Here is a 12,488-nt window from a genome sequence, read left to right as displayed (position 1 = left end):
GAGAGCCAAATGGGGCTGAAGGGTGAAAGGACATCTTAGGCCCGGTGGTCAAAGTAAAGGGACATTGCTGGAGGAAACTGGTCAATGCCTGGGAACTTGTGGGCGAAGTGAGCAATGCCTAACCACCCTCTGATGTCCTCCAACCATGGGCAGACAGTACTCTACTAACTCTGGGCTAGGGCAGCAGGGGAGATGCTGCTGAGAAGGAGTGGGCACCTCCAACCCCAAGGGAAGGCACGTCAGGGGCCACAAAGGCCATCTCATTTCCACCCACTGTGTGGTCAAGGGCGCAATGCGCATTTGGGGTCGGGGGCCCATGGGTTTGGGTCCCTGTCCTGTCTCTACGTACCAGGAGTGCTGCCTGGGCTGTGGCCACCTGTGCCTGTTCGTCTAATCGACGCAGCTCGGTCCCAAAGGTGCGCACAGAGCGTTCCAGACGCAGGTGTTGCCGCAGTAGGGCCTCGGTGGCCACCTGGTCCTGTCCAAAGGATGCACTCTCCAGTGCAGACTGCTGCTCTTGAAGCCATGAGTCTGCCTCTGCCACGTCCGTGAAGTACTGTGAGGAGGAGGGTAGGCTGGGCACACATGGGCTGACCCTGCACTCCCTGCCCGGCCAGCTAGCTCCCACGGCCCTGCTACCTGCTGGACGAACAGGGCTGCCTGCAGCCTCACGCCCTGCTCATCCATCCGGGCCCAGAGCCGCTGCCACATGCCCTGCACCGCCTCAGCCCGCTCCCAGGGATCCGGCTGCGTCGGGGGCCCGCAGGCTCCCAGGTTGCGTCCCCTCTGCAGGAGATCAGCACACACGGCCTGGTGGCGATGGAGCTCAGCTTGCAGGGCCTGGAGGAGCACAGAGGAGGGAGCTGGGTGAGGGAAGGGATGGATGGCAGGGAGAGGGGAAGAGGCAGGATGCAAGGTAGAGGGCACCTTGTGTTTCTGCAGGGCCGCTGAGATCTGGCTGAGATCCGGGCCCGGAGACGCATCCTCCACCAGCTGTCCATGCTCCCTCAACCAGGCTTCCTCCTCCTCACAGCTGTGCAGGAGCTCTGCCTGCTGCAGCGTCTGCTCCAGCGAGGCCCGCCTGAGGGATGGCAAGGGCCACAGAGGGGATCAGGCAGTGATGGGGCTTGGGGAAGGGTTCCCCACCAGGCCCAGACACCTCCCCTTAGATAGGAGCTCTCCTGTCCCTGGATCACTCAACAGAGGAGACTAGGGTCAGGCTAGAGGAAGTCACCAGGCAGCACTGTTTAAACCTGGGCAGGAGGCAATCTGGATTACAGAAAAGTTGTGGAGAGGGTAGAGGAGTTTGGGTGGGCTCTTACCTGGACCTGGCAAGAGATGTGAGGCTCTGGGAGAGCTGGGCCAGCGCCCTGGCCTTGGCCTGCAGCACCTCCACAGCAGTGCCCGTGGAAGAGTCCAGCTTCATCGTCTGGTGGGCCAGATGGCTCACGTGGGCTCCAAGGGCTGAGATCTGGGCCTCCAGCAGGTCATGCCTCTGCAGCAGCCTCTCTACCTCTGTCAGCTTCTGCCCACAGGCCACGGAGCTGACCAGCACCTGGCCAGGGACAGATGAGTGGTCATTAACGTCCCAGAGTGCTGGGTCCCCGTGAGTGCCAGGACTGGTGCACACTGCTATGTTCCCCCGGGGGTCCACTGGTCCAGGGCCCACCTGCAGCTCGTTGAGCTGGTCGGAGGCAGTCTCCACCTCCTGCAGCAGGCTCAGCACAGCCTGCATGCCCGCTATCTGCTTCCTCTGCCCTTGGAGCCGCTGGAGGAGCCGCTCCCAGCGCTGGGTGATCTCCAGCTGCCTGGGGGATGTGAGAATAAGGGTGGTGTCCATTGGGCCGTGGCAGGGAAGCTTGGTGTCCACAGTTGGTGGTGGGGGGCTTGTCTGTACTAGAGGAACCTGAGTACTGTGGTTGGGGCTGTGAGCATCCCAACCTGGAGTGGTAGGGGCAGTGTCCCTGCCTTTTAGAAACAGGCGGAAAAACTGGAAGGAGAGTCTGGGAGGTTCAGGCCTCCTCTGACCCCCAAGCCTTCCTTCCAGTCCTCATCTCAGGTGACTGCAACTCCATCCTTCCCAGTGCCCTGGCCAGGAACTGGATGACTCACTTTCTCACATCCCACTTCTCAGCCATTTGCAAATTCCCTTGGACTCAAAATAAATGCAGAGCCCCTCCATTTGTCATCGCCTCCACTTCTCTATCATTCTAAGTGACTACTGCAGTGGCTTCCTGACTGTCTCTGCTTCTGCCCTTGTCCTTTCAGTCTACTCCTGTCACGGCAGCCAGAATGATCGCTGTAAAATAAAAGGTAGATCATGTCACTCCTCTGCTCAAGTCCCGCCGTGACTTCCTATCTTCTTCTGAGTAAAAACCAAGTCTTTACCGTGTCCTGCAGGGTCCAGCAGGATCTCTGCCACCACCCCTGGCCTCCATACCTCCCTGACCTTAACTACAACTTGTTTACTTGGCTCCCACGTTATTTTTCAAACATGCCAGGCAGGTGCCCCTTTGGGACACTGCCCTAGTATAGTCCGTCATCATATCTGTATGGTTTCTTGCTTCCTTCTCGTCTTTCAGTTCAGTTGCTCAGCTGTGTCCGACTGTGCGACCCCACGGACCACGGCACGCCAGGCCTCCCTGTCTATCACCAACTCCCGGAGTTTACCCAAGCTCATGTCCATTGAGTGGGTGGTCTTTGTTCAAAAGTAAACCTCCTCTGACCACTCAGTATAACTCCCTCTGCCCACCTTGGCACCTCATATGCCCCTATTCTGCTTTATTATCTTTTAAAATCCCTGTCTCACAGACTATATATGTTTCTGTTTTCCTTAGTAGTATGCAAGCTCTATGAGAGGAGGGATTTTTATTTGCCCTCTTCACTGCTAAATCTCCAACACCTAGAATAGTACTTAGGACATAATAGACACTCAATAAATGCTTAGTTTTAGTGAATAAATTAATAAGAGGCTATCTGGAAAGAACAGTGCTTTACCAAAGGGATAAATTACAGAGGCTGGAATTTAAGGCATCAGTGGGAGCTAGATCTTTTTATTTATTTATTTATGCTGTGCCACGCATCTTGCGAGATCTTAGTTCTCTGACTAGGGATCGAATCTGGGCTCTGACAGTAAAAGCACCAAGTCCTAAATACTGGACTGCCAGGGACTTCCCTGGTGGCTCAGACGGTAAAGCGTCTGCAATGCGGGAGACCTGGGTTCGATCCTTGGGGCGGGAAGATCCCCTGGAGAAGCACTATTGCCTGGAAAATCCTATGCACAGAGGAGCCTGGTAGGCTACAGTCCATGGGGTCCCAAAGAGTTGGACACGACTGAGCGACTTCACTTTCACTTTCTTTCACTTTAGGGAATTCCCAAGAGATAGACCTTTTAAAAGGGAGCCCCAACCCCATAAATTACCCCCATCTCTGTGACCAGGAGCGGGCATCTGCAAAGAGAAGGGCATGGTAGGAAGGGTTTAGCATGTTTTGAAGACTGTCCCATGCCCGGGACTCACCTGCTGGCTACCTCTGTCCCACCATGGTAGCGCTCCTGCTGGAGGATGTCCGCAATCTCAGCCAGGGCCTGGAAGCGCCCCTCCTGGGGCAGGATACTGGCCTCCAGCATGCCCAGCCTCTGGGCGGCCGCTTCCACCATGGCCGGGCTGGCCGGCGGGGCTGCGGCCCGGGCCAGCACCTGCTCCGTGTCTGTCAGGAAGCTCTCCCGGAGGGCTGCCTTACGCTGGAAACGCCGGGCCAGGGTTTCCAACCGCTCTAGCTGTAGGAGCTTCTGCTGCAGGGCCCGGCTCCGTGAGGCCTCTGCCCGCTCCAGGCTTGTCCAGCACCGGGACAGCTCTGCAGGGCCCAGGCCCTCGGGTGGCAAGAAGGGCCTGCGGTTCTGGGCTCGGAGGACTGTCTGCAGCCGAAAGAGCAGGGCTTCCGTGGCCCCTCGCTGCTGCAGTCTCGGTGGCTTCTCCTGGGTGCGGAAGGAGGCAAAGGCCACCAGTAGCTGGCGCATGGCCGGCAGGTTGTCTGGGAAATCCCGTGCCTCCAGCTGCACCTGCTTCTCTGCAATCCAGCACAGCAGGTCAGCCACCAGCTCCTCATATTGGGTCTGCAGCGCCTCTGACTCCCATAGCTGAAGCAGGATCTGGTGGAGGGCATGGGAAGGGCTCAGATCAGCACCTGGGGGGCACACCCTGGCTTCCAGGTCCTGGAGGCCTTCCCGTTTTGGGTGCTGAGTGCCAGCCAGGCTTGCCCAGGCACACAGTAGCTCCTGCTCTCAGGTAAAGATACGCTGAAGTGGGGGTGCTCCCAGCCCCCAGAGAAGCAGGTCTGCTTCCATTGCACACTCAGACCTGGGAGTGGGGCTCCCGTCCTGCCTTCCTCTATCTTATTTTACCCCGTTTGGCCTCAACACTGGAGGTACTCTTCTTTCCCTCCCGAGGCCCCTACAACCCTAAGGCAACTCAGAGCCTTTGGCCTGGATCACCTCCCCCACTCCCAGCTGAGACACCAACCCTGAGAATAGCCCTCCCAGGCCTCAGCCTCTGCCATCGTGCCCAGAGGGTAAGAAAGCCTCCCAGAAACATGGACTCGGCCCAGCAGAGCTGCCCCGTGCTTGTCCTTGCAGAGTCCAGCTCTCTGTGCCTTTTAATCCCCTTAGGAGCTTAACAACCTAAGAGCCGAGAGGGAGCGGGAGGGGCAGGGAGAGGCACTGCTCACCGGCTTTCCTGAATGCCAGGAAGTCTGCTTATGCTCCCTGAGCACTCCCAGCAGCCCTCTGTTACCCAGAATCAATTGTGTGTTACCCAAGCATCATCATTCCCATTTTACAGATGAAGCACCGTAAGGTTAGATGATGTGGCCAAGGTCACACAGGGAGGAAAGGGCACAGGGTGTGCTGACTCCGGAGCCCATGTTCACCCCGCCTCTCCTCAAGGCCATCTTCCCTCTGTCCCCAACCTTCGCGAGTCTCCTCTGGACGGTCTGCTCCTGGTGCAGGCGGGAGAAGTGGTGGTAGTAGAGGGAGACGTAGGTCATTATGGAGCGCTCGTCGGGCTGTAGGGCTGCCACGTCCTCTGGATCCAGCAGCTGAGCAATGCCCAGCTCCTGCTCAGCCACGTGGAAAGCGCAGCGGAGGTTGTGCAGCGGGCGGTCGGGACGCAGGGAGCTGTAGTCAAGCAGGTCTGGCCTAGGCAGAGAGCAGGCAGAGCTCTTCACCAGAGTCAGGGACTGCTCAGCTTTATGTGGACTTGTTAAGAGGGTCATTCCCACCTTGCTGGGCACTAGCTTCCTCCTGATGATGATCTAAGGCCCTGGTTGAAGGAATAGGACTGGGAGAGGGGAGGGTTAAATTTGCTTGGGGCTCAGCCTCCTGGGTAGCGGGGGGAAGATCCAAAAGGGACAGGTGCTTGCCTGAGAGCGGACTGAAAAGAGAATCAGGGACACAGAGAGTAGAGGAAGGCAGGGGTCAAAGGCAAACCTGGCTAGTTCTATGGAAGAGGGGAGGGGTATCACAGACCAGGAGCTCAGAGTCAGTGTCTCTACCTCTGTGCCCAGTGTAAGGGGCCAGAAGGATATGGGATAATGGGTGGGTTGAGGACCCAAGTCCTGGAGCAGTTAGCTCAGCAGGTGGAAGGCCTCCGAGAAGGAAGCAGAGGCGTGCCTCAGGCCAGCCAGGGCTGGAGGTGCTGGGTCCCCTCTCACATGCCCACCTGTGGGCATGGATGAGGGCACTGAAGCCAAGCCCGTCACTCCAGCTGCGGGAGAAGTCTGTGATGTTGATGTTGGCATAGCCGGCAGTCTTCCGCTGGCACCAGACCAGCAGAGCTTCCTTGGCAGACAGGAGGGCTGCGCTGACCCCAAACTCCTCCTGGAAGGACAGGACAGTGGTCACCATTCAGGGATGGGGTGGGAGGCGGGTAGGCTGCAGAGGCCACAGGTCTTTGTGAGAGAGGCAGGCTGGGCAAAGTGCAATCCTGCTCCCCCACCTGGAGGCGGTGTGGACGGCCTGTCCTTCAGAGCGTCTGACTGCACTTACTGTTACTTGTGCTGGGCAAGGATTGGGGGTGCAAGAGAAAGATTGTCCTTACAAAGAAGTGGGGCAGTCTGAAAGTTGTCACCTCTGAGCAGCTGGTGTTGAGTCACAGTTGGTGACAACAGCAGTGGTAGCTCCCATTTCTCTTGGCCTTCCTTCCTTTTAAAATATTTACTTATTTGGCTGCACCAGGTCTCAGCTGTGGCACTTGAGATCTTCAGTTATAGCATGTGAACCCTTAGTTGCATCATATGGGATCTAGTTCCCTGACTGGGGATCGAACCCATGACCCTGCATTGGGAGGGCAGAGTCCTAGCCACTGGACCACTAGGGAAATCCCTCTCCAGCCTTTCAGCTGGGCCGGGCACTGTGCTAACCAACCCTAGGCCACACGGAATTGAGTCTGGGCTTCATTAGACCGACTCCAGGTCACCACGGGCTTTCTGCCAGCCAGGCACCAGGCCTGCACACGTGGCTCTCCACCCGGCACAGCCCCCAGAAGTAGGCACTGTTAGTACTTACATTCTAAGGAAGCACAGCAGGTGCAATAGAGGGGTCAGGAAACTGCCTGGGGTTCCCCGGCTATTAGGGGAGGGTCTCTCTTGACCTAGAAATCTCTGACATGCAGAGCCCATCTGTCTGCCTCACAAGGCCTCCCTCACACAAGGGCTTCTTCAGACCGGGGAATGACCACCTACAGCTGGTTTCTGTCTCGATCATCTCTCTCATTCTGCCGCTTTTGGTTTCTGCACATTTCCCCTCACCTCCCGGCCCCCATCCCATCCCTCTTTTATTCAGTGCTTCTTTCCCACCTCCTTCCGGGCTCCACTTCTTTCCCTGCCTTCTGTTCCTTGTCCCTGTCCTGCCCTCGGTGGTCCTCCCCTTCCATCCACCCCCTGCCTTGCCCCTCACACCCTGGAGTCCCCGTCTCCTTTTTCTTTCTCCTTTTCTCTCTTCTTCATCACTCAGCTAGAGCCAGACATCCTGGAATGTGAAGTCAAGTGGGCCTTAGAAAGCATCACTGCAAACAAAGCTAGTGGAGGTGATGGAATTCCAGGTGAGCTATTTCAAATCCTAAAAGATGATGCTGTAAAAATGCCACATTCAATATGTCAGCAAATTTGGAAAGCTCCACAGTGGCCACAGGACTAGAAAAGGTCAGTTTTCATTCCAATCCCAAAGAAAGGCAATGCCAAAGAATGCTCCAACTACCGCACAATTGCACTCATCTCACATGCTAGTAATGCTCAAAATTCTCTAAGCCAGGCTTCAGCAATACGTGAACCATGAACTTCCTGATGTTCAAGCTGGTTTTAGAAAAGGCAGAGGAACCAGAGATCAAATTGCCAACATCCACTGGATCATGGAAAAAGCAAGAGAGTTCCAGAAAAACATCTATTTCTGCTTGATCGACTACGCCAAAGCCTTTGACTGTGTGGATCACAATAAACTGTGGAAAATTCTGAAAGAGATGGGAATACCAGATCACCTGACCTGCCTCTTGAGAAGCCTGTATACAGGTCAGGAAGCAACTGTTAGAACTGGACATGGAAAAACAGACTAGTTCCAAGTTGGGAAAGCAGTACGTCAAGGCTGTATATTGTCACCCTGCTTATTTAACTTATATGCAGAGTACATCATGAGAAATGCTGGGCTGGAAGAAACACAAGCTGGAATCAAGATTGCTGGGAGAAATATCAATAACCTCAGATATGCAGATGACACCACTCTTATGGCAGAAAGTGAAGAAGAACTAAAGAGCCTCTTGATGAAAGTGAAAGAGGAGAGTGAAAAAGTTGGGAGTAAAGCTCAACATTCAGAAAACTAAGATCATGGCATCCAGTCCCGTCACTTCATGACAGATAGATGGGGAAACAGTGGACACAGTGGCAGACTTTACTTTCTTGGGCTCCAAAATCACTGCAGATAGTGATTGCAGCCATGAAATTAAAAGATGTTTACTCCTTGGAAGGAAAGTTATGACCAATCTAGATAGCATATTAAAAAGCAGAGACATTACTTTGTCAACAAAGGTCCATCTAGTCAAGGCTATGGTTTTTCCAGTGGTCATGTATGAATGTGAGAGTTGGACTATAAAGAAAGCTGAGGGCCAAAGAATTGATGCTTTTGAACTGTGGTGTTGGAGAAGACTCTTGAGAGTCCCTTGGACTGCAAAGAGATCCAACCAGTCCATCCTAAAGGAGATCTGTCCTGGATGTTCATTGGAAGGACTAATGCTGAAGCTGAAGCCCCAGTACTTTGGCCACCTGATGCAGAGAGCTGACTCATTTGAAAAGACCCTGATGCTGGGAAAGATTGAGAGCAGGAGGAGAAGGGAACGACAGAGGATGAGATAGTTGGATGGCATCACCGACTCAATGGACATGAGTCCAGGTAAACTCCGGGAGTTGGTTGTGGACAGGGAGGCCTGGCATGCTGCAGCTCATGGGGTTGCAAAGAGTTGGACATGACTGAGTGACTGAACTGAACTCCCTTCTTCCAATCCTCCCACCAATTTCTGTTTATAAACTCAGAATGTCTTGGGAGATTGGGGTTGACATATATATGCTCCTATGTATAAAACAGATAACTAATGAGAACCTACTGTGCAGCACAAGGAACTCTACTCACTGCTCCATGGTGACCTAAATGGGAAGGAAATCCAAAAAAGGGGATATATGTATACTTATAGCTGCTTCACTGTACAGCATAAAATAATACAACCTTGTAAAGCAACTATACTCCAAAAAAAACCCCCAAAACCCAAAACTCAGAATATCAAAGCACAGCAGGTTATACTCCCTTCCCCATCCTCTGGGCCTGGGAGCTTGGATAGAAGGGACTAGTACGCAGCAGCACAAGGGAGGGGTGGGGAAGGAGTTCAGGGCCTGGAGCTGGGCTCTGCCAGAGCCAGGCCAGCCCAGAAACCCTGAGCAGCTGGGTTAGGCTGGCAGACATGAGCCAGGAGTGATTCTAGGGGTGAGCATGTATGGGCATGGGGTTAGCCTGGTCCCAGATACATCTGAGTTTCGCAGGGAGAAGGGCCTGAGCTGGCTGCAGACGAGAGAGCCAGCTGGCCAGTTGGTGGCCAGTCAGGGGACAATGTAGACCTGCTGCCCCCAAGGGAAGCGGTGGCAGGGGCACTTAGAACTGGCTTAGGGGGGTGGGGAGGGGAGCGTGGCTTCCTGGAAGGGCTTGAGGTCAGTTAGAAGTTGATCCATCCACTTATTCACCACATGGGTGCTAGGCCCTGGGGATGCAGGCAGGCAAGGCCCCTGCTTTCCTGGGGGTCACAATCCCATCATGAGTGTCAAGGGTCCTCCTGAATTTGAGCCAAATCTGTGGCTTCTTTCCTTTAAGATTTCATGCTCCAAGTTGGCTTTCCTAACCTACTGGGATTGAGTTTTAGGTGGGGTTTTGGAACCCATAAAACTATGAACATTTGTATAAGGACCTTTATGTGTTCACTCTTCTGGACCCAGTTGTGGAAAATCAGAGAGAGAATGGAGGAAGATGAGGAACCATCTCTTTGGTTTTCAGGATCCTGAGGATTTGGAAACCTTCAGAGCTCGGCTTCCTCTGAATGTTTTATTTCTCCCAACAGTACATTAGAGGGTAATGAAAGTTACAGGGTTTCAATGGCAAGTAGAAAACAATAAATTAGCAGTGAAAGGCGGGTGGTGGGCAGGCACCTTGGCCCCCTTCACTAGTAAATGACTTGCCCCAGACCCAACCTGAAGCCCATAAATCTATTAACAGTTCTTACTTCAGCATATGACAACCTCTCTGACACTCTGAATCCTTCGCCTGTGACTGAAGAGTGAATAGTAGTTGTCTGGATGCCGAGGGTCTGCTGTGGGCATCCTAACGGTCAGGTGGAACTGCTCTGTCCCCAGGGCCCTGGGGGGAGGCCAGGGCTGGGCTGGGCTGGGCTGGGCAGCTGGGCACGGGGGCTGAGACATACCCTGTCCAGGCAGATGTGGGAAATCTGGAAACGCAGAATGATGACCCAGATGAGTCCCAGGATGAGCGTCTGGTCTCCATCCACGATGTTCTCTGGCCCGATGAGGGGTATTGGCACCTGTGGGCATATTTTTCTGACCTCGGCCACAAAGCCCGTGTACTAGAGAAGACTCATAGTAACCAAAGGGTTGGCTGCTGGATGGGAGGGGTTCTGTCTGTCCTGACCCAGGAGATCCCCAGGGGAGAAGCTGGCAGGCCCAAGGCCAGGCAAGCTCAGGCTTTCCAAGCAATAGTGGAGACAAGGCTGCCACCTTCCTAGGCTATATATCTGTGACACATTACGACTTTGAGCTTGAAGGGTGCTGAGTAGCTTCTAACAAGGGCTACAGGGCTTGCACCTTCCTGAGGTTCTGGAGAGGAGGTGATAGGCTCACAGGCCATTGGCCCTGGGACCAAGTAGTGTAGGCTGGCATTGCGTGGCTGGCAGCTTTCTGTTCTTCCACGAGTCTAGGGACCACAGTGCTCCATCCCTTGCTCTGGCTTCTCACCTCCCTGGCCTCCCTCCAGCATGCTAGGCTCCCAAGGGGCTGCCTGTGACCCACATCCCAGGACTCAGGCTCAGCCCAGCCAGTTTCAGCTGTAATTTCACATCCTCCAGACTCAGCTACCTCATGCTTCAGTACCTGAAGCCAGGAGCCCCCAGGCCTCCCAATTCCTGCTTCTCAATATAAATGACCCCTGCACAGCCCCTTGACATGGGCCATGAGGATCCCTGTTTCTGGAGCTCTCCTCTCCTTTTAGAGATGACTTCTCTGGGGCTGTCCCTTCCTCTCAGGATCCCTCCTGTTTGTGGAGGCCCCTCCTGGCTGTCTAGTCCAGCTTCTCCCAGGAAGGCCTACACCACCTCCCTTCCCTGCCTGGCTCAGTAGTGTCTGAGGCTCTTCCCGTGTCTGACCCTCACATCTAAGATCTGCTGACCAGCTGCTCATGGGCCTTGCCTGAAAAATATTTTCCTCCTTTATGAAAAGAGAAGGTTAAGAGTGTACTGAATCTTTCAACTTAGACTCCACAATCTCTCATTGTAGGCAAAGGCAGATTGCATTCCCACCCACTGGGGACAACGGTTGTTCCAGCTCCAGCCGGGTGGGTGCTCTCTAAGCCGGGAGAACTGTGCAAAGTAGGGCTTTGCTTCCTGGACTCTGTATCCCAGCTGCTCCTCCTGGATTCCGGCTCTAGACCCTCTGTTCGGCCCTGTGCCCAGCCCAGGAAAGATGATCCGTTCATCCGGCCTGTCCCCACCGCCCACCCCAGCACCAAGGCCAGGAGCCCTCTCCCCAGTGCCCACCTTGGCCCTGAGGAAGGCCAGAGCTCGGCTGCTGTTCTCCAGAAAATGGACACGCATGCGGCCCCGGTTGGGGGGTGGCAGGGCCTCCCCTGAGATGAGCTCCAGCAGCCGCAGCAGGTGGGTGCCATCAGCCAGCTCTGTGCATAGGTTGTGGATCTCGATGCCCACCTGGGAGGGGATGAGGAACAGGCACAGGGTCAGCCCAGCCTCTCGTCTGCTCCATCCCAGGACCACGGCAGTGAAACCTAGAGCCCCAGCCTGGAGGAAGGATCACTGGCCTTAGCCAGCGGAGCTCACCGTCGGCCCCCTGGGTCCACCTGCCAGGGAGCTGGGGCACAGTGGAGGCAGCTGTGGGGCGGGCCCAGCTGCACTCACCCGGCCACGCTGGAAGATACTGTTGATCCACTTGGTGAAGGTCTTCTCCTGCACCTGCATGTGCCGCGCCTGCAGCTTGCGGATGTGGCCCATCTCGTATGCAGAGTCCATGGCGGGGCTGGACCGGGAAAGCCAGCCCGGGGTCTGCGGCTGGACTCCCGCTTCAGGGGCCCTGTAGCACCAAGGAACTGCTGGGGGTTGTGGGGCTCACTGGCCAGCAAGCCTGGAGCCCTTTGGGGATGAGGGGCCACTGGATATTTCCTTAAGCTGGAGACACTGTGGGCCTGGAAGCTGGGGGAGGAAGGTGGATTCTGATGACTCCCTGGGACAGGGGACCCCCTCCTTGCCAGACTGCCCCAAGTGTGGTGGGTGGGGGCAGCTTGGGATCTGGCCAGGTAAGGTCTTGGGCTCCTGGTTGGTGCCCTGAACTTCAGTGGCCCACCTGCTTTTCCAGATTCTTCTTCTAGAGCTCCTGCTGCCAGAGGTTTCCCCTGCCACTGCATTCTGCTGCTGCTGCTCGGGATGAATAGGGCAGGTGGAAGGAAAAAAGAAATTGCTCACCTTGTTGATGTCCAGGCCCTGAGAGGAGACCCGGCTGGATGATCAGAGATGGCAGATAGCAGGGGCTGGGTGGGGAGGGAGAGACATCAAGAGAGGCTGAGGCTGAGGCTGAGGCTGGGGTAGTGCCACGGCCCTCCTCTTGGGCCAGCGAGGCAGGGGTGACGGCACACAGCCGGCATTGTCCTCCCACCTGCCACAGGGCGT

At 55.4% G+C, this 12,488-nt stretch overlaps 1 protein-coding gene across 1 annotated transcript in view; it reads right to left on the bottom strand.

Annotated features, from left to right (window-relative positions):
• Positions 1–12,023, bottom strand: part of SPTBN5 (spectrin beta, non-erythrocytic 5) — a 47,125-nt gene extending 35,102 nt beyond the window's left edge. Inside the window, exons 1-11 of the mRNA XM_018054413.1 lie at positions 11,724–12,023; positions 11,349–11,516; positions 10,005–10,121; positions 5,718–5,875; positions 4,966–5,194; positions 3,519–4,150; positions 1,670–1,808; positions 1,323–1,555; positions 928–1,081; positions 640–840; positions 350–556 (exon numbers count right to left, since the gene is read on the bottom strand). Coding sequence (XP_017909902.1) covers positions 350–556; positions 640–840; positions 928–1,081; positions 1,323–1,555; positions 1,670–1,808; positions 3,519–4,150; positions 4,966–5,194; positions 5,718–5,875; positions 10,005–10,121; positions 11,349–11,516; positions 11,724–11,834 — 2,349 coding nt within the window. The 5' untranslated portion in view covers positions 11,835–12,023. The remainder of the gene's footprint in view (positions 1–349; positions 557–639; positions 841–927; positions 1,082–1,322; positions 1,556–1,669; positions 1,809–3,518; positions 4,151–4,965; positions 5,195–5,717; positions 5,876–10,004; positions 10,122–11,348; positions 11,517–11,723) is intronic.

The sequence above is a fragment of the Capra hircus genome, chromosome 10 (genome assembly GCF_001704415.2).
Source record: "Capra hircus breed San Clemente chromosome 10, ASM170441v1, whole genome shotgun sequence".
NCBI classification, from domain to species: domain Eukaryota; kingdom Metazoa; phylum Chordata; class Mammalia; order Artiodactyla; family Bovidae; genus Capra; species Capra hircus.
Note: the sequence above shows the minus strand (reverse complement) of the source record. Positions and strands in the feature narration are given on the sequence as shown.